We start from the raw sequence: 23,586 nt of genomic DNA, 5'->3' as shown, positions 1-23,586 counted from the left end.
GTTGCAAATTGAACTAGTCTCATAACATGTACAACTCACATCAGGAAAACCCAGTCGACATGCTACAACAGTAGAACGACAGATCTACATCCTGGTTCATCTATATATATATAACATCTGTAAGGGCATAAGCGTGAATGTAACTCTACAGAGGATAACTCTACAGCTGATCATGTCAGTCACAACACTCAACCACTGGATTTCCGTATGCCTGGCATTGTGTCTTCTTCTTCTTGGTGTGGTACATATGGGTAAGTGCTTCAAAACCACGACTTTTATTTACAATGTTAATAACAAATGCCTCGAATGTACGTAAAACAGTTAACCACACTTTCATTCGTTCAATATTATTTTGACATACCAACTACAGCCTCAATGTTCATTCTGATGTGATTCGCAATGAGTTATCTTTCATAAATGTTACTGTACATGTGTACGTGCATGTGGCGTGTTGATGTATGTTCTATTTCGTACTTTTATTACAATTTGCTAGTGATTGTAAGATAAGCAAGTCAATCCATGTGAGGCAGGAATTGTAATCGTGCCAATTTGCCTATTTGCCTATTTGCCTATTTGCGTTTTAAAATCGGAATTGGTTCATGATAAAATACGAGTGTGAAATATCTGATGACATCAACGTGAGTTGGTTAAATTCTCACCTGATATATATGAATATTTTCCTTTGCCAAGAGGTCACTGTCACGATTATTTACAATGTAGTCGTAATTTGGAAAGTGATCCAATATCATGTTATTTTTTGTTTATTGAACTACCGTCAGTTGTGGTGGTATTTGTCTTTCAATTACGAATTATGATTAAATTGGTATACTTCGGAACTAATGGCAAACATGTTTGCTAACTGATCAAACTACCCATTGCTCTGATAAACCTCGAATACAACTTTGTGAAATTAGTAATAGCTTGAATATTGTTTCATGTAGAGATCTCGACACAGACGAGTAAAGCATGTTATGGTTCTCGGGGCCTGAAATGTACTGAACATGACATCAACTGCAGCAGCACCCAGAAGATCGCAATCTATGATGCCTACTACACTGGCAATACAGATTGTCATGCTGGTGTCTCTAGTTGCATCACAGTGAACCCGGATAATGTGACAGAACAAGGATATCACAGGTTCAACAACACTGAACTGGTCTCCCTCTACAACAACTGTTCAACAGAGACTCGATGTGTGTATCGTGCTCCCCGGCAAGGTGCAGCTCATGCATTCTCTGTTGTGAAATATCAGTGCATTGACGGTAAGTGTGTTTTTTCTCGACTCTCAACAATTTAATGATAACGTTACACGACATTATAACAATAACATTACACGTTTACCGATTCAGAAATGACGTCCATCGTCATCAACTTTTCAACACATACAACATCTCATATTCATGCACCGTGTCGGAAGGAGAAACGCGTTTTGTTTTTTTTCTGTTATGGAATATCGATGTATTGATGGTAATTTTGCCAAGGGAGTTAGTGAATAATCATCATAATAACAACAAACGTAATAAAATGACATATTAATATTCATGAGTTGTAATCCAAGAAACACAATATCAAAACTACTTGGTATTTCTCGTAAAACGCCACATTTAAGTATGGTACTCTCTCGAAACTGTAACTACTTCCGTGTTCAAGTATATATGTGGGAGATGCATCTGCAACATCTCGTTAAGTCTACAGAAATGTACCTTGTGTGAGTCATATTTTTTCTGGATTTGTTAGACCTTCACAAGGCTTGTTAAAAAATATCTCTTGCTTCTCATCACCAATTGGCCGCTAACATTGCTCCTGCCCATAATCCTTTCTAAGAAATGATTGTTTCAACACCAATTCCTGTGTGCACCAGGTTCCTTTATTTTGCTTATTTCATTTGTAGTGTGTCAGATTCGCCGGGAATCAAATTGACTGTGGCTTCGTGGCTATAAATCCCTTTTTTCGCTTCAGGAGCACTGGCCAAAGAGGCAATTGCAAGGTTGTACATTAGAATCAGGTTTTCAGATGTGTAACGGACAAAATCATAATCCTCCAACCGCTAGTTTTGAAAATATGTTGTTAGAAACAAGCACAAGTTTGTTTAACCAGCCTGTTATGCAGTTTGATCTACTTTATCGTTCAACATTCATATGTTATAGGAGATTCCATTGTAAACATCAGTACAACCTCAGAACGGAATGCTTCTGACATCACAATTATCTACAATCAAAGTGGCTCAACTCATTCAGCTAAGATGAAAGATTATAGTTACACATGTATCATTAAGTCACAAATGCCTGTAAACATTACCGCTCTTGATCTACGTCTTGGTCCCGTGGAAGAAAGTGCAAATTGTTCCCGCCTGACCATTCTACCAGACCCGTATGGCTGCGACGCGATACAGCCCTACAGACAGCTCCCACTAACACAAGCACGTGATGGTGTATTTATAACACTCGAAGTCCAACAAGGAACGCAAACAATTGTCTGGCTTCGAATCAAGTGTAAGTATCCGCTAAAGTCATGCTATCCTTACGGTAAACACTCTTCTGCATGGATATCTTCACCTGGAACAACCATTGTATTGCAACGTACACAAGATCCAAATGAATATGATTCTGTTTCTTATCATATGCTGTCTCGTAACGAACTTCGTTTCTTGACACAAATGCTTAAGTTGTTGCACATCACATGTGAATAAGGGGCGGTCGGATAGCATAGTGGTTAAAGCGTTCGCTAGTCACGCAGAAGACTCGGGTTCGATTCCCGACATGGGTACAATGTGCGAAGCCTATTTCTGAGTCCGCCGCCGTGATATTGCTGGAATATTGCTAAAAGCGGCGTAAAACCACACTCACTCACTCACATGTGAATAAACTCAGACCAGAACAAACAAAAAACAGTAAAAAAGAGAGTATAGCCGATTCTGTACTCTTATTTAAAGCAGTATTTGTATATTTCAGCTATCAGCACTTTCTTTATCAACTGTAGTATGATAGATTTGACAAGAAGACCTAGTGAGTACGGTTTGCCTTCTTTTGAAGCATGACGACGAGTCATAATGTTTGTCGGTATGTACGCTTTAGTCATATAATCTGATGATTTAGAGTGACTGGTTCTATCAATATCATGAAATCACACTTGGATTTGCATGGCATGCCCTCCCACTCGAGTCGTTGTTCTAGCCCCTCTTAATTCATCACATCATAGCTTAACCCAATGATTGCTAAATTAACATTTAAGCAACCCTTGTCTTTTGATATGCAACGGTAATATTGATATTACATCCGAAATATATATGATTGTATCAAATACATGTATCTCGATATTACAACAACTTGCCTCAGTGAAATAGTGAGTTAAACCCTTTGAGCAGTATTTCAGTTGCAGCATGGCCACTGAATGCATGTTCCCCAGGTACAATGGCCCTTGTTAGTTAACGCCATCATTGTGTCCACAGTTACCACCAGTGTGACGGAGGGGAGAGGTACTGGGCGTCCAAACACACCAGGTAACAATTATACTAGCACATTTGAAAGTAACATATTGATAACTATATGTAAAAAGTTAGTGTACAGATGAATATACACCACACACAGCAGTCACGTTACAGTCTACTTGTTTTAAATGAATTGGATTTAGGGAACAGACTTTGTGACCATGTTGTTTGCTTGTCATCATGCCCCTTTGGCGTGGATTGTTGCTCGTGGTTTCAATCACCTGTTTGCCATGTTATTTACATAACGCTTCTTTAAAGCTTTACTATGGATTTGAAGGATGCGACCCTGATAAAACAAAAGTCGTGTGATCACTATTTAGGCAGAGCTGAAGTTTGTCATGCTTCAAGACGGTCTTCATTTATGTACACCGATCATAAATTTAGTTATGGCATGATGACGGAGTTCAAAATGAAATCTACACTTAACTGCACATTGTACATTAACAAGCCTAGAACTGGTCTTCATGATCAGCAACCTGCTTGCCGTAAGAAGCCACTGACGGGATCGGGTGGTCAGGCTTGCAGACCTCGTTGCGGCATGTCATTGTATCCCCATTGCGTAGATGAATGTTCATTATGTCCATCACTGGATTGCCTGGTCTCAACTCGATTATTTACAGACCGCCTTCATATAACTGGAATAGTGCTGAGTGTGGTGATAAACAACAAGCAAATACTATCCACTATTTGTCAAGATAGAATACTGTCGCGGTCTTATACACTTTCTCGGATCCCTCGATTAGGATATATCCCCAAAGTTGTGTTGCTTGTTGTAAGAGGCGATAAATTGGATTGAGGGGGATCAGTCTTTGTAATCAGTCTGTTTGCGTGTCATTGTGCCCCTATGGCGTGGATTGTTGCTCATGGTTTTAATCCCATGTTTGCCATGTTATTTACCGACTGGAACATTGCTTACAGCGGCTAAAACATTCACTCTCCATACAAAGGCCGGTCCACAAACCTGATAACACAAATCTAGCGTACGATACAACAGACATGGAAGGTGTATACATACATATATATAGTCCCTGCCTTGCACAAAAAGAAAAACATATAGGCAGGCACTAGTATTTACAAGTAGTTTAAATGTTTTAATAGTAAAGACAGTCTGAGATTAATCTGAGTAATAATGATTTTTTGTTCTAATTACAGACCCCAACTCCAACCCCGACACAACCAGTGTTATTTCAGGAGCTGTTGTGGGCATACTTCTATGTGTAGCAGCAGTTGTCATATCTTTATGGTTTTGGAGAAACAGGTAAATAGAAGAGACAAAACCATTTCCATAATCTTAAGAAATCTCTGCTGAAAGAGTCCCTTGTACGATTCCGCCTAGAAAGCAAGAAATCACTATTAATGTTTCGCGAAACGGTGAGTATCCGATGTCGAATGTCTGCAGCAAAAGTACACAGGAACATGTGGTGCAAGTCAACATAGGGAATTGCATCGGACATCATCATGATCATTGATGAGTCAAATTTGTAAACGTCCACTTGATGTCTAACATAACGCTTCTTTAAAGCTTTATGATGGCCTTGAATGTAACCCTGTTGAAACAAGAGTCATGTGATTACAATATAGGCACAGCTTAAGTTGATCATGATGGTCTTCAATTATGTTCACCGATTATAAATTTAGTACATGGCATGATGACGGTGTTCAAAATGAAATCTACATTCAAATGCACATTGTACGTTAACAGGTTTAAGCATTTCTTTTGATATTTTTTAATGTATGCGTTGTTCCATATGTCTTTAGAAATGATAAAAAGCCTATCCCAAGAACCCCAAGGAAGACAACCCCAGATGGACAAGCAAACACATCATACCCGCCAGCGGACAGCGCTCAACAGGGCAACTATGATGAAATTGAAGACTTGCGGCAACATCTTGCGAGTAATTATGATTATGTAACTACCAATGATGTGATTAATTCGAATGCATATTTCATTCTCGAATCTGGGGAACATCCCTTCAGAAGCAATCAAGGATCAAACAAAGAAGACGACTACAACCATATGCGGGATGGATTATCTAGGAGTCCCCCAGCTGGAACATATGACACTACAGCCTCAGCAGAGAAATCCTTGCAGGTAGCGGGTGACATTCAAGATGAAAATGCCTATGATCATCTGAAACAAGCGACACCCACTGAAAAAGTCAGCAACGACTATGATGTAACAGAGAAACATGTGAAACTGAACTAGTATAACAAGATGGAAGATCACTTTTAAGGTTCTAGTTTCTTTCAGAAACAAACTCCTGCCAACAGCACAGATGTGTGCTCTTTAGTGCTAATACAATACATCTAGTGCATATGTAGCTATACGGCTGATGGGCTAGATTAATGTAAGGCGATTCGATGAATTCTGATTATGCGTTTAAATGATGGTTATATACATTTAAGCAAGTACGTTTCAGATATCGTATACTTCTATAATAAATATATCGCATTCGACTAAAGAGTGGCTTGCTTAATTTTCACGACCGATCGACTATATGAACGTACCCATTATAACATGTATGTTTCGAAAATATATGGATGGATACAATTATGAACATCCTTGTCAGAATAGCACGTTTTCCTTCTTCTAGATTATGCTGTCACAAGTGTTTCATTTCCTTCTATCAGTAATATTCTAGATGCTGGCGTGATCTTCAGATAATTATCTATTTCATTGCACTATCCGCGAGCATATAAACCGAAACAGTTGTTTCACGTCAGGCGTACGGCCAGAAAATTAAAGACTGAAATTGGTTCACGTACAGTTGCCCCAACATGCACATCAATCATCCCATGTTTAAGTGCTTAAATACGAATGATGGCTCAAATGTTCTGAACCTAAATACGAAGGATGTATAATACACCCTCAAAGTTTACATATGTAAAGTACAATAGTTTACATGCTTCCTGGCTGCATTTTATCCCAATACACAGGCAGGCATCAGAGGTATTCTCTGATGATGACAAGGGGGCACGGGTGACCTAGTCGATGTGTAGAGTTGCGTCCCTTGGGCACGCCAGAAACCTATGATTGTGGGTTCGAATCCCGGTTCGCCCCGATGATATATATACATTATCTAGGTTTGTCAGCACCATACCGGTGCTTGTTGGTTTCACCGAAGTGGTAAACGCCTGAAACCTGCATCACTTCGGACTTTCCTCCCTCATTAAGCTGACACGCCGCGATATAGCTGGAATACTGTTAAAAGCGACGTTAAACCCAACTCGCTCATTCACTCTGATGATGAGAATGGACAAAAGTGGCTAAATGCCATCCTTTGGGACATGATGTTTTTGGGACGCGGTGTCTTTGTCATTGTTAAAAGGTGGGCACCGGGTGTCAGATGAGTTATCCTCGAAGATGACCCAAGATTAGGGCCCACTTGCATAAAGCAATCTTAGCGCTACGATGATCGTAACTCCCATACTCTAACATGGACTTAAGATAGTCGTACCGCTAAGATCGCTTTGTGCAAGTGGAACATCGTCAAGTACCATCGCCAATGCAAACTTTGAGAAAATACATGATCTGATTATTGATGATTGACGACACATCACACGTGGCATAGCCAATACAGGAGTCATCTCTCATGAGAGAGTTGGGAACATTCTGAGGAATTAAGTTAGCATTATAAAGGTTTCCGCACGCTGGGTTCCAAGGCTTCTGACTCCTGATCAGAAACGCTCCAGGTTCATCATCTGTCATGAGACCGTCGCTACAATACATGACTGTGGCTTTGTATTCATTATCCTCTAGGGGGGCGGTCGTATTCATTATCCTCTAGAGGGGCGGTCGGATAGCCTAGTGGTTAAAGCGTTCGCTAGTCATGCCCAACATGGGTACAATGTGTCAAGCCCATTTCTGGTGTCCTCCGCCGTGATATTGCTTAATATTGCTAAAAGCGGCGTAAAACAATACTCACTCACTCATTATCCTCCAGGCTCCCAACCATCGCTGTGGACCTCAGAGGGGATTATGATTGAAAATAACTAGCAACCATTCCATGAACCAAGGCCTTCAGAGTTGGGCTTTTCAACCACCACTCACGTGTTCAACAAGTATGCATCTTACACACAAATCAAACAATACCTTAACACATGTTGATTCAGGCAAACACATCACTCACAGACACAGACACTCAAAGGCTATTTTCACAGAAAATTAGGAGGAGGACCTTTCTCGGCGTCAGCTTTAAAATCCTGAAACGATCTTCAATCAAGTCGTCTCCATTTGCGTGGAAACATCGGCCACTCACACATATAAATCAAGCAAGACAATATCACCCAATAAAACTGCTAGTGATGCACGTACAAATGTAAAATGTGTAGAGTGAGCGAGTTGGGATTTAGGTTGTTTAAAATACTGCTCTACTATTTGGCAGGGGGACCAAGAATAAGTGTTACACGTTGTAAAGATGTGTAAACATACTCTGGGCTACCCCACAGGCCCATGACCTGAAGGCCCATGAAGGGCATGACCTAAACATATCAGACAGCCGGACGGCATGTCTGTCGACTGCATTGTAACTGGGACAATGTGTTGACTCACCAGGTCACACCACGAAGCAGGAAACTTGTCGTATTGCATCCTTCCCTGTGAAACTGACTTCCGTGAGGTTATTGTAACACCGCTGATATATTCGACTTGAATATTATAACAAGAAGCAACATCTACGTGTCTATTGATTGTATGTGTTTGTTTGTTTGTTGTTTGTTGACCTCAGCAGGGTCATTATTCGTAATCCCGTCCCAAGAGGAGTGAGTGAGTGAGTTTGATTTTACGCCGCTTTTAGCAATATTCCAGTAATATCACGGCGGAGGACACCAGAAATGGGCTTCACACATTGTACCCATGTCTGGAAACGAACCCGGGTCATCGGCGTGACGAGAGAACGCTTTAACCACTAGGCTACCCGACCGCCCCGTCCCAAGAGGAACAAAGCGTTCAAAACTATCATTGAAGAACATAAACGCACGAAACGAGAATGCCTGCATGAGTGAGTGGGTTGGGTGAGTTGGCCACTTTTAACAGTATTCCAGTTATATCGCGGCGTGTCAGCTTAATGTGGGAGGAAAGACCGAGGTGATTCAGGTATCAGACGTTTACCTCTTCGGTGAAACCCACGAGCACGGATATGGTGCTGACAAACCTAGAAACATAATCGGGGCGAACCGGGATTCAAACCCATAATCATAGGTTTCTTGCCTGCCCAAAGGGGCACAACTTTGCACAGCGAATCGCGGCGCCTTAGACGACTGGGTCACCCGTGCCCCCAATGCCTGCATGAAAGTCATCGTGACGGCATCTTTGGACTTTAGAACCAGTCTGGAAGTTAACGCTTTCATAAAGCATTGTCAGTGTCGGAACATCCGTGTACCAGACATCAGTTATAGAACAACTTTAGAAACAAAAGGGCAAGAAATACATGTACATTGTAATATCAAGCGAGATGATTATTATTTATAGTCAAATAATGATGATAAATAGTACATTTTAAAAAAAAGCGTTATCAAGGTAATAAGAATGTCAATGTATTGTTCTATATCCGTCGTTATAGCCATGTAACATGGAGTGCGGTAGAATAGAAACTCAGACATTTGATTGGTTCCATATAAAACGAGCGGATAGTATAAATTCCCAAATCTGTCGATAACAGTCACAAGCATGAGTAACACTTCTGCCTTCTAAACATTCAGGAAGAATATTCCTGCAATATCACGGCGGGGGACCCCAGAAATGGGCCTCACACATTGTACCCATGTCGAGAATCCAACCCGGGTCTTCGGCGTGACGAGCGTACGCCTTAACCACTAGGCTACCCGACCGCCCCTGAGTGAAGGCGTGAATAACGGGAAGATTGAAGGAGTGAGTAAATGAAGTCGTGAGTAAAGGAGTGATTGAGGGATTGAGTGAAGGATTGAGTGAAGGAAGGGGTGATTGAGGGAAGAATTGAATGAAGGGGTGGTGAGTGAAGGAGTGAATGAAGGTGTTAGTGAATGACGGGTGAGTAAAGGCATGATTGTGTGAAGAGTGGAGCAATGAGTGATAAAGGAGTGAGTGAGGTAGTGAGTGAGTGAATGAGGGAGGGAGAGTGAGCGAGGGAGTACGCTATTAACCACCTTAGTGAAGAGTGAGTGGAGGAATGAGTGATGAAATGACAGAGTGAGTGACGGATTGAAGAGTAAAGGAGTAAGTTAGTGAGGGAGCGAGATTTAGCGAGTGAGTACGCTACTACCCAACCAAACCTTGACTAACCATGAAAAGAGTGTAACTGAAGACATAAAAAAACACCTCCATAATTATGCATTTATATTAGATGCATTGCATCCTGTGGGGGGATCTAGCGCAGTATGTTTGCTGGTACCCACCTTGCTGACACCTTATACATATCTGGATGTTGATGAAAGATGTTTTCGGGGGCGGTGGGGTAGCCTAGTGGTTAAAGCATTCGCTCGTCACGCTGAAGGCCCGGGTTCGATTTCCCACATGGGTACAATGTGTGGAGCCCATTCCTGGTGTCACCCGCCGTGATATTGCTGGAATATTGCTTAAAGCGGCGTAAAACCCCACTCACTCACTCATTCTCACAGTTCTTGCTTAGAAGATGGAAAGCTGGATGGAAAGCTGAACAGTGGCAGACTCACTCACTTCTTCTCTCACTACTGCACCCACTCCTTCACTGAAAGATGTTTTCCATCCTACCCACTGAAACCTCAAATTCACGGGCTGGTGCTACAACCCATCGAGCATTCATTGTCATCTTCTCCACAGCAGCTTTCATATCAGGATTTATCACATTGGAGGGTCTCCCTATGTAGCATGTTTAACGGTCCAGTCAATCGTTTCAACGTTGTGTAATGAAGGTCATTTGCGTATTTCATTAATCTATCATTTATTTCTAAGTAGTTTCCTGTGTTCACCCTACCTTGGTCTGTGGGGATTCCTGGTCAGATAAGACGTCGCTGGTACTTGTCGAAAGAGGTGAATAAATGGATCTGGTCGGTCAGTTGGTTCATGGGTTTCTTGAATATTCCAGACAACAGTCACATATCTGGAATATTGATTAGAGTAGCGCTAAACAAAACACAAAAATCAAACAAACACGAAACACAAATCTTTCTGGTTTAAGAACGTCACTGCTGCCAATTGCTCCAAATTGCTGAAACCAATCAGGGAGACACGCATGCTTCATATGGGAATACAATTATTATGCGTGAAACCCGTTTGTGGTGTCCCCGCCATAATATTGCTGGAATATTGCTGGATTATTGCTAAGATCCCCGTAAAACCCTACTCACTCACCCAATCACTCATATGGGAGGTGAGGTGAGGCGAAATGGGGTTTAACGTCGCGTCCAAGATTATTGCACTTATATAGCGAGGTGCATGTACGTGTGTGTGTGTCTGCTTGTACTAGTCCGGACTGGTACCGATTTATTGTGCTAGCTCACTGACATACCATGCCGCAGTTTAACACGAATACCCCACTCAGACACAATATACCGACTACGAGCCGACCAGTCCTTGTTTTAGCCCCTAAATGCCCAGCGCAAGACAGGGTAAGAACAAGTACCATCTTCTAACGTCTTTTGGTATGACGCGACCGGGGATCGAAACCCGGACCTTCCGCTCTCCGGTCGGACGCTCTACCACTAGACCACGGAGGCGGTCCACTCATATGGGAACCTATTTCTCGTGTAGTATTTGAAGTACACTTTTGTAAACGTGTAATTGCATATGCCTGACTATATAGTGCCAGAAACTCATCAACACTTGCTGTGACATCGTTATTGATGTTGCAGGACTGTTTTGACACCTTTCCTATAAAACCTCGTATGAAAGAAGATGTAACCACATGACTATCATGATCAGAAGATGGTAAAAAACATTATCATGTTATATTAAGGATTCATCAACGTGGCCACGTTGTACCACAGCCTGTATGTGCAAACTTTCTGGATCCCTGTACAGCATACCGTAATTCCGCGGAAAGGTGTTTTTCCTTGATTATAATTATTGTATATTAATTCTTATTTCCGCCACCAGCTATAAAGACCAATACAAGCATACCCAAAACATTTCGATCGCGAAGTCTGTAAGGGAATATAATGCAAAAATCACCCGATAAGCTAGCATTAAACTGCAGTTATTAAAATGTAATAATGTACTGAAACCACTTCATTTACATTTACTTGACGTTGTATCAGCGTTAACGGGGACGCAGTTTATACAAGGAAGTTTAAACAACATTTCGAAACACGAAATTGCTACAAACATTATTCTTTCCGCCTTTAACAATGTGCTCAGTAACATAAGTTATGGTTTCATTACAAGCGTACTCATGGTTACCCGCCAGAAACCGCTGTGATGTAGTGTATATACCGTGTAGGTGTTACCTCGCTCATGATGTTCCCTCTCGGGGCAGCTGCAACCACAGGTGAGATGAGTTGTTTCATATCGTGTGTGTGTGTGTGTGTGTGTGTGTGTGTGTGTGTGTGTGTGTGTGTGTGTGTGTGTGTGTGTGTGTGTGTGTGTGTGTGTGTGTGTGTGTGTGTGTGTGTGTGTGTGTGTGTGTGTGTGTGCTTGTACTTGTCCGGACTAATAACGATTTTATAGTTAATTCAGAAGTCTCCTCTGCTTAATGATTCAATGTTGAACTTCGATTGTGCATGGATTCAGTTGAAGATTTATTCTGAGTAGTTCTAATTTTGTTCGGTGAAAATGATTTGGTAAATATCTGGTTATTGTCATTCCCGGTTAGAGATTTACAGCAATGTTAAAGAAAGATTTGATTTTTGATTCGGTCAATACACATTAAAATGGCACAATGAACTCTAATCCCTGTTAATAAATCATCTGGTTATTGCCATTCCCGATTAGAGATTTATAGCAGTTTTAAGAGAGATTTCACTTTTGATCACATCAATGCTTATTAAAACGGCACATTGAACTCTAATCGGTTATATAATGTTGACATTACATTTAGTTCTGATTTTGAATAGATACATTTAGAATGCACTGAACAAGTTTCGATTCATGCATCTCATTTATTTTAACCCATCCTATGAAAGCTTCCTTGTTCCCTATTTGTGAATACCGTGAGTAAACCAGTATCTGAATTGCATTTCTATCAGAATATCTCGGGAAGTGGACTTTTAACACCGCATAACTGCTTTCAGCTTAATAAAATGTATATTTAATTTGTTTTTACTGCGTGATACTTCCTCCATTGTAAGGTAAACAGAAACATATTGTCGAGCACATATTATTAAACGTTTTCTAATTTGCAGGTGGAGCCGCCGTCCAGGGCGCTGTAGCAATCGTTGCGGCGGCGTGTGTTGTCGTTCTACTCATGTACTGCATGTGGATCAGGTACGTATCCATAGTGAGTGAGTGAGTGAACGTTGTGTGTTGCCACACAGAGCAATACAGCAAGATATCGGTGCCACATTGATAATCGAACCTGTACGAGATATAGACGTCACTGCATGCATGACATTGATCCTATCCATCTGGGTGCGATGACAAATAGTTATACTGGTTATTATCCAAAGAGCCTGTCCATCAGATTAAGAATATAGCTGGCATATTGCGGCGTTAAACAACGCACACACAAACAAACAAACAAAAACATTTCACGTCGCCTCTTAAAAGAAGCATGACCTACATGTACTTGGATTACAATGGAACCTCATGAGTCAAGAACCTTGTCGCCTGGTGACCACTGTGTTACACTTATATATGTTACAGTCAGTGTATAAAATGACTCACATTTTCTTCTTGGCTATTTCCAAAACTTATTACAAAATACGAATTGACTGAAACATCTGTCTATTTATTTTATTATGATAATGAATTCCAAACATGTTTTTTCACCTAATGACTGAAAATGATAGGATTAAACGAAACACAAAGTCAAGGTATATGTTTTTGTTCTGCTTCTGTTCCTAGGATAATAAGTCTATTGGGATGTTTTAAGCCCTTTGAACTTCTTAATATACTTTTGTCAATACGTCCAAAGAAATTATCAGATATGTCAGTCAGTTTGTGAAGTGGCTGACATATTTAGGCAATTTGTACATTTCCTAAATGAATCGCATTTTACACTTTGACATTTACATGTATAACAGAAGGGCAATAGTATTATGCACATATGATTCGAAAATTCGGAAAGTTATTAATTATGTTACAATATGTATTCCACACCATTCTGTAACAGATTCGTATTGTTCCTATTGTTGTATCTGTAGTTTTTTTCAATGCAGCCACATACATACATGTACCTAATGGGGATATCATAAGTATATGGTGAAATCAACAGACTGGAGTGTTCCATGTTTGATAAATAATTATTACCTATATTTGCGTATTTTTACTTGCTATGGTGTAAGTTCAGTATCGCCAGCGCATTAATAGAATTAAAATACTGGTTTAATGGACAATAGCTTTTCAATATGTAACATTGTTACGGAGATAAATATTTGAATCGTCCTTTTTCGAAACGAGATTTCTATCTCTGTAATCAATCAGTGGATATATATGATAACCTTCATTACAAGACGTGAACTAACCGATGTGTTTTTTCAGAGGATTAAAACTGCCGCGGCTGGTGCCGAAACGACGCACACTCTACAGGAATCCCGTTGCTAGGTATCACAGCGAATACGGCGTGGAGCTCGACCTTGACGACGCCGACGCCTATGCCTATGCAAGCGTGGAAGACCCAGACGGGAGTAATGGGCCAAAATCTGGTCAGAGAAGGACAGACAGATATGATCACATTGGTAACGCCCCGGGTGTGTATGAACATACCTCCTCCTTAGGACGCCAATCGAGCAACACGAAGAATACCAGCCAAGACAATACGAACTATGGCTATAACCACCTTAACCACAAACCTAAGCCTAAAGTCCTCAACCATCGATATGAGGTTGTCGTTCCCAAAGGTCTAGAAGCTGTGTTGCCATCTACAACGACAGCAAGTTCTACGTACAACATTCTTGGTTCAGCACAGGTGCAACCACAATTGAGGAATGAATATGACGTTGCGAGGGTCTCGCAAGAGATTTATTCCGTACCCACGATACAAAGACCTGGTCATGCCACACAGCCATCAGAAACTGACGTGAACTACGACAGTTCCGATGAAGAAAATTCCGATTTTGATACTGATGAAAACTATTATTTTAACAATGCCGGGATCAGATTAGAATTTCAAGAGGAGAACCTATCTCTTGGCGATGAACTAAATCAGGATGACAATCATCTCGCGTATGCATTAGGTACCATAATGCCGCCACAGGAAAGTACGTCTCAGATATATGACATCCCGACGCTACCGTTGTCTCGAATAGGAGAGACTGAGCACAAACAAAAGGCTGTTCCATTTCAAAAATGTTTCAGTAATCCCGAAACTGTAAAGGAAACTGAAGATGCTGAACAAGTGTATTCTATGGCTACTGATGTTGGACCTGCATATGAAGCTGCTGACATTGTCACCCCCCGTCACATCCGGGACAGAAAGGAGGCTAAAACTGTCAAAGAGAAACCGCCAATAAAAAAGAAGCCAAAATTGAAAACACCAGCCAGGTCTGTCCAGTCCTTGGCAACGTTCTATGACACACAGTTAGATGCTTGTTCGCTTGTGAGGAAACCCAGTAGTCCTGGTTCAGATTTGCCCATGTGCAAAGAGTGAGTAAGTTGCTTTTAACGCCGCTTTGAACATTATTCCAGTTCCTTGTCACACTGGAATTAGTCATAGGACTGTAGACACATTAATTATGCAACCTTGCGAATCCCATTCTTATGTGGGTCGTCTAGGACCTGCGCCACTTCGGGCTTTCTTCCAACTTCACGCTGACACGTGATATAACAGACATATTGTTCAAAGCTGTTTAAAGCTGCACTAAGCAATATTCCAGCTATATGATGGATGTCTGTACATGTTCAAGTCTGGTCCTGACAATGATTGACATCATGAGCATCGATCTACGCAATTCTTCACTCTTGTGTGTGCGGAAAGGTAGCATAGTGGTCGAAACGTTGCGACCAATTTAGATACGAGGGGCGTTCAATAAGTTTTGCAACTTCCATATATACCTATTTAATGTTGCGAAAAACATCAAACGTTTCGGTGATTTTTAACTGTCTATCGGTCTATCCCCTTACATATACCGCAAGACCAATGTCGAAAACCCCAAACGGTGTGGGATTTGCGGAAGGAGCAGACCCTAGGCAGTAAATGTGCGAAGAACGTTTCCCGAAAGTTTAAGATACATATTTGAAACCCTATGGTATTACCTCTGTGACTGCATACAAGGAACTGGTAATATGACTTTTTTCAAGGGATTCATCTAGGTACTTCTGATACGACTCTATTACCTAAGATTGTTGTTGTAACCACCGGATGTGCTATGGATATAGTCAGCAAAACCATATACACATATACTAGCATGTGTTTAAAGTTTATTAAGTCTTTAAACGGTAAGTCTTTCAAACTTACTGCAAACTGTAGTATCAGACGCCATCTTGTTTTCTAGCGCACGGATCATATTCATCACGTGACAATACTGATCATGTGACGAGTCAATATTCGACGTCAGTGGCAGTCACGTGATTTAGGGGTCCACATTGAAATGTTTTGGTTCGTCACCTTTGCAAGATTGTTAATATAGGTATAACCATTGAAACAGTTCACATTGAAAAAAATATATACACATATGAGATTGTATTTTTCACTGTAGTTTTAAGCAAGAATAAACCGAATGAGGGAAGACTTGGTATCTGTCCGTAACGACACTGATGGTTTTGAAACTCTCAACCAATGTTTTCTCTTACAAACAGTGGCATAGAAACATTATGTTTTTTAACACTGAATATATAAAAAGAGTGTTCTGCCTGATTTACAAATATCTTAATTACATTGAGTAATAATGATGATGCTGCTGCTGCTGATGATGATGATGATACATTCGTGCATGCATGTGTGTGTGTGTGTATCTGATTGTACTAACCCGTACTTAAGCTGGTGATATAGTGATTCCCCATTGAGATACCATTCCGTAGTTTTAACCTTCATACCCCATTGAGACAGTGTATACCATACCCACTCCACCTCATATAACGGTACATTTGTCATTCGTACTTCAGGTTATGTATGTGTGTATGATGTAAGCCCCTCCCATTTATACATGTATTCACAGAATCGACAATTCCTTGCGGCTTGGTTATTCTCAAGAATCTTACCCCATCTAAACTAAACTTATTCGGGGGCTTCGGTGTAGCCTAGTGGTTAAAGCGTTCCCTCGTCACGCCGAAAACCCGGGTTCGATTCTCGACTAGGGATCAATTTGTAAACCTATTTCTGGTGTCCCCCGCCGTGATATTGCTGGAGTATACGCAATACCATATTCACTCACTGAGCTTATTCTCTAGAGGGGCACGGGTGGCCCAGTCGTCTAAGGCGCCGCGATTCGCTGTGCAGAGTTGCGACCCTTGATATAACTGGAATACTGTTAAAAGCGGCGATAAACCCAACTCACTCACTCATTCACTATTCTCTAGATCTAAAGTATTTTGCTGTAATGCTTATTGCTGCAGGGGTTTCCTCCACGCCCACCACATACCAATGTTATCCTTCATCAAGCTTTACACCATAGTGTACAACTACACCCAGTGTTGTATTCACGGCTGTATCTAATACTGTTAACATTCATTCTCAGTAAACTCGTATGGGAAAGGCTTACTAAGTTGCTGTAACTTGTTTTCCGTTCCTTCACTTAGTGACACGATTGTGATATGCTAATCGTGACTCCAGACATTACACTGTCATGCAAATGAATCAGATACTACACAGGCCACAAGGAAACGAGCCTGTCTGAAATGTACTGATAACAGGCCGCAAAACAAGGAAGCCACCGCATTTATCATCACGCGCATTGTGACTGCCAATTATTACTATATATGGCAAAATCATGTTGCAATAAATAGAATACTTATGGTACGTGAAATTCACTGATTAAATAGTTTTTTATCGAATGTTATTGCACAGAGGGAAGCATTTCATTGTTTGTGTGTTTGTATGCACTATTGTCACTAGCGGCGTTACAAAACCCACTCCCATATGTACTTGTAAGGCCAGAAATATTAGAAAACGTACGACACGAACATATATAATATTATATAATACTCCACAGGATCAACACGACACAAAGAATATTGTATCATATCTACTAGTTGATGTTATACTTCTCTACGAGAGTTACATCCCTTATGGTAATATGTTTACACGTGTAGCCTGACACATCAATTATTCACACTGTCCAAAAGTGTTAATATCTCCCTACACGGAAATGGGTCAACGTTTCCCACATAGCGATATACCGTACGCCTGTCCCCGACCCTCTCAACAGGCAGACCCGCGTTATGGAAATGGGTCAACGTTTCACCGCAGCGAAATGTATGGGTTGAAATAGATCGGTTACAGCTAGAATGGTACCCTGCCCTTCTCCTCTTGGCGAGGAGAGCAAGCGCCCTAGGGTAGGTCGTGACTCACTCACATGGTTGATGACGAGTATCATAAACATGTTTAGAGTAATGATTTACAGAAAGGAATACTTAAAAAATATTTTCATAATTATATAGTTATTATATGTACGCATATCATTAAACATATATGAGACAAAAAATGAAGTTTCTTTTAAAATTTTCTTTACGTCTTCCCGACGAGTACCCGTCCCCATGCCCCCAGATCCCCATGTACATTTCTCATACCCATAACAAAAAAGGCAAGTATGTTCATCCATATACGAAAACATTGTTAAAATATATGGACAAATGAGATGTCTTCAGGAAATGAAGACTGCGACGAAGGATATAGCCTGCATTACACATAGAATTATCTTACTTCTCCCACGTCAGCTGTATCACATGGGCGTCATGCTTCCGTACGTGTATGATGTGATGATTAAATCGTAACCGGAAACGGACAAGAAACGTGTATCTAATTAATTTCGAAGTCATTTCTGTTTCCGGGTGTCATCTTGCTTATCGTATCCACACACAATGAGTACAGATATGAGGGAGGCTGTCTCCGCTTGCAAGTTGTTTCCCCGTACTTCCCTACTCATGTACTGCATGAACGCGGATACTCTCCAGCTCTCCAGCAAGGACATGAATAACTGTGACCCACGACTTTGACCCTATGAATGCACATTATGCATTACACAACCGAGACCCTATAAATGAGTGAGTGAGTTGGGTTTAACGCCACTTTTAACAGTATTCCAGTTATATCACGGCGTGTCAGCTTAATGTGGGAGGAAAGACCGAAGTGATGCAGGTCTCAGACGTTTACCACTTCGGTGAAACCTACGAGCACGGGTATGGTGCTGACAAACCTAGAAACATAATCGGGGCGAATCGGGATTCGAATCCACAATCATAGGTTTCTGGCGTGCCCAAGGGACGCAACTCTGCACAGCGAATCGCGGCGCCTCAGACGACTGGGCCACCCGTGTCCCCAGCAATAAATAAAGCGAAAATTGTTCCATCATCATTTAATTTAGAAATATCTCCCGAAAGCAGAGTTCCTTGTACGATTCCGACCTTATCATTAGCATGACTGTGTTTATGAATTACTATCAAATAGGGATAATACGAGAACAGGTGCTCTTACCCTGTCCCACTGGGGACAGTGGGATATAACAAAGGAAGGCTCTGGGCTATTCATTCATCAGCCGTCGAGTTAAAAGTGTAAAACCCATATTGCACTTTATTGGTTGTACACGAAACTTCCTTGCTGTGTTTCATATTTAATTCAAATAGTGATGTGTAATTCTTGAAAAATAGTGTAAAATGAATACAGATTAACATACGTATCGATGTTCGTTATTACCTCTGTATCCGTCGCTCTACTCTCTGGAGGAATGTCCGGTTTCGATGTAAAAATAATAATGAGTGATTGGAGGTGAAATATGGTTTAACGTCGCGTTCATGTTAGTATACTCTTATATGTGCACGCCCGTGCGTGTGTGTGGCTGCTTGTACCAGTCCGGACTTGTAATGCCGCTTTTACAGTGCTGGACAACCGAGATACCTTGCCACCGTTTAACATGGACATCCCACTCAGACATTGTAAACTGACCCCAAGCCGATCAGCTTTTGTTTTACCCCTTCCTGTCGAGCGAGAGAGCGCCAGGCAGGGTAACAACAAATACCATGGTTTAACGTCTATTGATATGACGTGAACGGGGATCGAACCACCTACTGAACTGAAGTTATGTCTAATGTGAACAAAAGCTCATTTAAACATGGGAAGTCAAGAGCATTAGATGAAATTTCACATCTCTTGATTTCAGGAGCTGGGGATACAAGGGCTTGGAGGGGAATAAGTTTAGGCTGCCAAAGATGAGAAAGGGTGAGAGTGAAATTGGGGTGGATGGTGTATTGAATACTTAGCATATGCTCTGTCGTTTGTGATAGAGACTAACAGGGCGCCGTCAAATACCGGACTATGGATTAGTGTCGCGTTAAACAACAAACAAACAATTAGCTAACAGGTTACTAGCGTAACTGTAATGTCCGGGAACAAATCGCTTGTCTGTCTGTCAGGTTCTCCAAACGTGGTTCCAATGTAAGTGACTATCTGGTGTTGTGTTTACAGCATGTCCTTAATGGACCAATGAGTATCATAATATCCGCATATTTTGTAGGCTATATATTTAACAGAAGAGGGGACTTTCGCTCGTCACGCAGAAGGCCCAGGTTCGATTGCCCACATGGGTACAATGTATGAAGCCCATTTCTGATGTCCCCCGCCGAGACATTGCTGGAATATTGCTAAAAAAGCGGCGTAAAACCATACTCACTCACTCACTAACAGAAGAGTGCACACAATGACACTTTGCAGTGTAACAAATGTAAGGTAGACTGAACTGACATATGATTGAAGCATCCATATAATAATCCAAAAATATCAAATATACCGTTTAGAAATAACAAAGAGTAAACAACAGGATTAGGTGTACGTATTTCACTTAATAAAAGACTATGCGACAATGTATTTTATTCATTTCTCGTAATACAATGTCATAGCCATGCGGCAGCTGGTGTAAATTTAAAACGTCATCGCCAGAGCATAACCAGTCTCGATCTGCGGATTCCTATTGGCGTAAAAAGCAAAATAGTGATGAATTTATTATTTTACTGGCGCTTCAATGAATGTACACAGAGGCACTTTACCCTTCTTCATCTTAGTATGGGTTTTTAGTTTCGACGCTTGCTGAGACCAGTTAGTGAGTCGGATTTAACGTCGCTGTGAAAAATATTCCAGTTATATGACGGCGTGTCAGCTTAATGTGGGAGGAAAGCCCGAAGTGATGCAGGTCTCAGACGTTTACCACTTTGTCGCCATGATTAAATTTGCTTACTATTATCGTGCAAAGACATCTTCCCAAAATGGTCCCAGGCTCATTCCTCAAATAACAGATATAGAAAATATATCGACGTTCTACCTGCCAGGTTATAGCTGGCCACAAATTACCTCTGGGTCTACTGTACATATATGTACATATTCATGTGTAGATGAAATCAATACCCGGGTGCTTGGAATTGGGGTTGATATTAACGCAATACTTCTTTTTCGGAGATTGATAAAACCTTTGACAAGCAATACATGCACAATATATTGACAAATAAATGGTAACAGAGGAGGGTGTCATCGTAGTTCAATGGTCAACATACATATATGTTGTGTTAGTCCCCTCTAAACAAGGAACATCCACAACTCGTTGATGAAATCGTCATAATTCAGACTTCTAATTGCATTTAGTCTGTTCTTTCATTTTGTTGTAATCTATGACACTGTCAATCAGGGTTTTTTTACATGGAAAAGTTTCGAACATTTTATAGGCTTTGAAATGTTTTGTATGAGATATATAAAATGTCACCATGGATCGTTTGTCGTTTATGTCCTGAGTGAGTGAGTGAGTGAGTGAGTGAGTGAGTGAGTGAGTGAGTTAGGTTTAACGCCGCTTTTAACATTATTCCAGTTATATCACGGCGTGTGAGGAGAGCCCGAAGTGATGCAGGTCTCAGACGTTTACCACTTCGATGAAACCCACGAGCAAGGGTATGGTGCTGACAAACCTAGAAACATAATTGGGGCGAACCGGGATTCGAACCCACAATCATAGGTTTCTGGCGTGCCCAAGGGACGCAACTCTGCACAGCGAATCGCGGCGCCTCAGACGAATGGGCCCCTCGTGCCCCCCGTATAGAAATAGATGTGTGCTCAGGTTAACAACAGTGCATGTGTTCTTTGTGGACAGATTGTTGACGTACATGTGTCATCACCTGGATTATTGATTGTGAAGATCAAAATGAATAGAGAACTGAACCCCACGGGACTCAAGAGTACATACTAGTTTCCAAAATATAACGATTAATATAACAATTTGTAATCAGATCAGAGGTCTTTGGTACATATTCATCAAATGCCTCGTGAAACTTCCAAATACAAGTCTTAGTGATATACGGCTTGATATTGAAGGAACCGCTTTATAACATATCTTGGCCAGTGAAGATCCGGGGCGGAATAGGTCTTCATCAACCCATACTTGCCGTAAAAGGCGACTGTGCTTGTCGGATGAGACGTCTAAAAAGGGGTCGGGTGGTCAGGCTTGCTGACTTTGTCGATACATGTCATCGATGCAAATTGCGTAGATCGATGCTCATGATGTCAGTCACTGAATTGTCTGGTCCAGACTCGATTATTTACAGACCTTTTTCTTTCATTAATCTTCAAACAAGATAGCGAAAAGTTAATGACGGAGAACCCCTGCCCGGTGTTGTTCAGTCAATGGCTAACGTTGGCGTCGATGATTTACAGCGATTATTGGCTTTTGAAATGCTCTCTTCAGAAACTCTATTCCGAACAGTAGGTTTAAACAGAGTCTTAACCTCCTGTGTCGTAACTTGTTGTTGCCCCGTTGCGCAAAGCGTTACGACTATAGCAAGCCTATGCTAAAATATGGGAGTTTCGATCACCTTGGTGTTAAGATCGCTTTGGCACGGGGACAGGAGCAATTCTCTGTACCCAGTTCTCTGATTCCTGGGAATGCCTCTGTCCTGAAAGTGGCGAACCGGAAGCGTACGTTTAGCTTTGTCACAAAACCATGCCACCTCATTCCACAACAGTACTATCGGCAGATACCATATTCCCTCATCCGTTCTTCGTTTAATATCAGTTGTTCTTGTGATGTTGCTACCGGCTACACAAATTTACCATTTACAATGAATGTCGGTATTTCTGATTGGCCCTTAGTCATACAATATACGTTACATCTATTTATAGATATCTTCCTTGTACCTCTTACCTCCATATATGTATACTTTATTTCATCAAAAAGTGAAAACTCAAAATGGAATGAAGATTGTAAGCCAGAAAGGGTACTGGTTTAAAAAAATATATGCGTGCGTGCTTGCGTGCTAGGGTGCGAGCGTGCGTGCCAGCCTGCGTGCGTGCGTGCGTGCGTACGTGCCAGCGTGCATACGTGCCAGCGTGCGTGTGTGCGTGCGTGCGTGCTCGCGTGCGTGCGTGTAGTTTTGTACCGGTCAGGACTAAAGTCGGTATTTATAGTTCTATCTCACTGACATACAATGTCGCAGGATTGATATTCCACTCAAACACAGTACACTAACATCTATGAACCGCCGCATCTAAAACGTTGCCAAACACTTACGGATCCTTGATTTGAGTAAAATGGGTTGTGTCTTATATTACAACATACAGCCTAAAGCTCAATGTATTATGTCTGGGTCTTTTGGCAACATACACATGTTACCGTCAATGTCTAGAGTCGGTCAATCTGTACTAATGTTTTTAAAGATATTGTTCACCACCAAATGTTCTCGAAATAGTGGATTTTGATATCAAATATATACACACGACACTATTAAAGTAGCACATTTCTGAGACTGAGACGAGGGTTTCTTCTGTGTTTGACGAGTGCTGACATAGTGTATATCAACAGTCCGGGCCTAATTTCTTTCTGTATCGTTTATTACTGAAATAATGTATCTATTGTACCACAAC

The 23,586-nt window shown here is 41.2% G+C and overlaps 2 protein-coding genes across 2 annotated transcripts; both read left to right on the top strand.

Annotated features, from left to right (window-relative positions):
• The first annotated feature begins 151 nt into the window (after positions 1–151).
• On the top strand, positions 152–5,965 carry LOC139474445 (uncharacterized). The gene is made up of 7 exons (XM_071257469.1): positions 152–251; positions 942–1,262; positions 2,148–2,492; positions 2,952–3,005; positions 3,449–3,499; positions 4,640–4,745; positions 5,246–5,965. Exons 1-7 carry the CDS (start codon positions 173–175, stop codon positions 5,691–5,693), a joined length of 1,404 nt encoding a protein of 467 aa, XP_071113570.1. The 5' UTR covers positions 152–172; the 3' UTR covers positions 5,694–5,965.
• A 5,828-nt stretch (positions 5,966–11,793) lies between these two features.
• Positions 11,794–16,255, top strand: LOC139474666 (uncharacterized). Its single transcript, XM_071257761.1, has 3 exons — positions 11,794–11,928; positions 12,782–12,863; positions 14,079–16,255. Exons 1-3 carry the CDS (start codon positions 11,895–11,897, stop codon positions 15,184–15,186), a joined length of 1,224 nt encoding a protein of 407 aa, XP_071113862.1. The 5' UTR covers positions 11,794–11,894; the 3' UTR covers positions 15,187–16,255.
• The last annotated feature ends 7,331 nt before the right edge of the window (positions 16,256–23,586 follow it).

Source organism: Haliotis cracherodii, unplaced genomic scaffold (genome assembly GCF_022045235.1).
Source record: "Haliotis cracherodii isolate W230 unplaced genomic scaffold, xgHalCrac1.p SCAF_3, whole genome shotgun sequence".
NCBI lineage: Eukaryota > Metazoa > Mollusca > Gastropoda > Lepetellida > Haliotidae > Haliotis > Haliotis cracherodii.
This window is presented reverse-complemented; position numbering and strand designations above follow the sequence as displayed.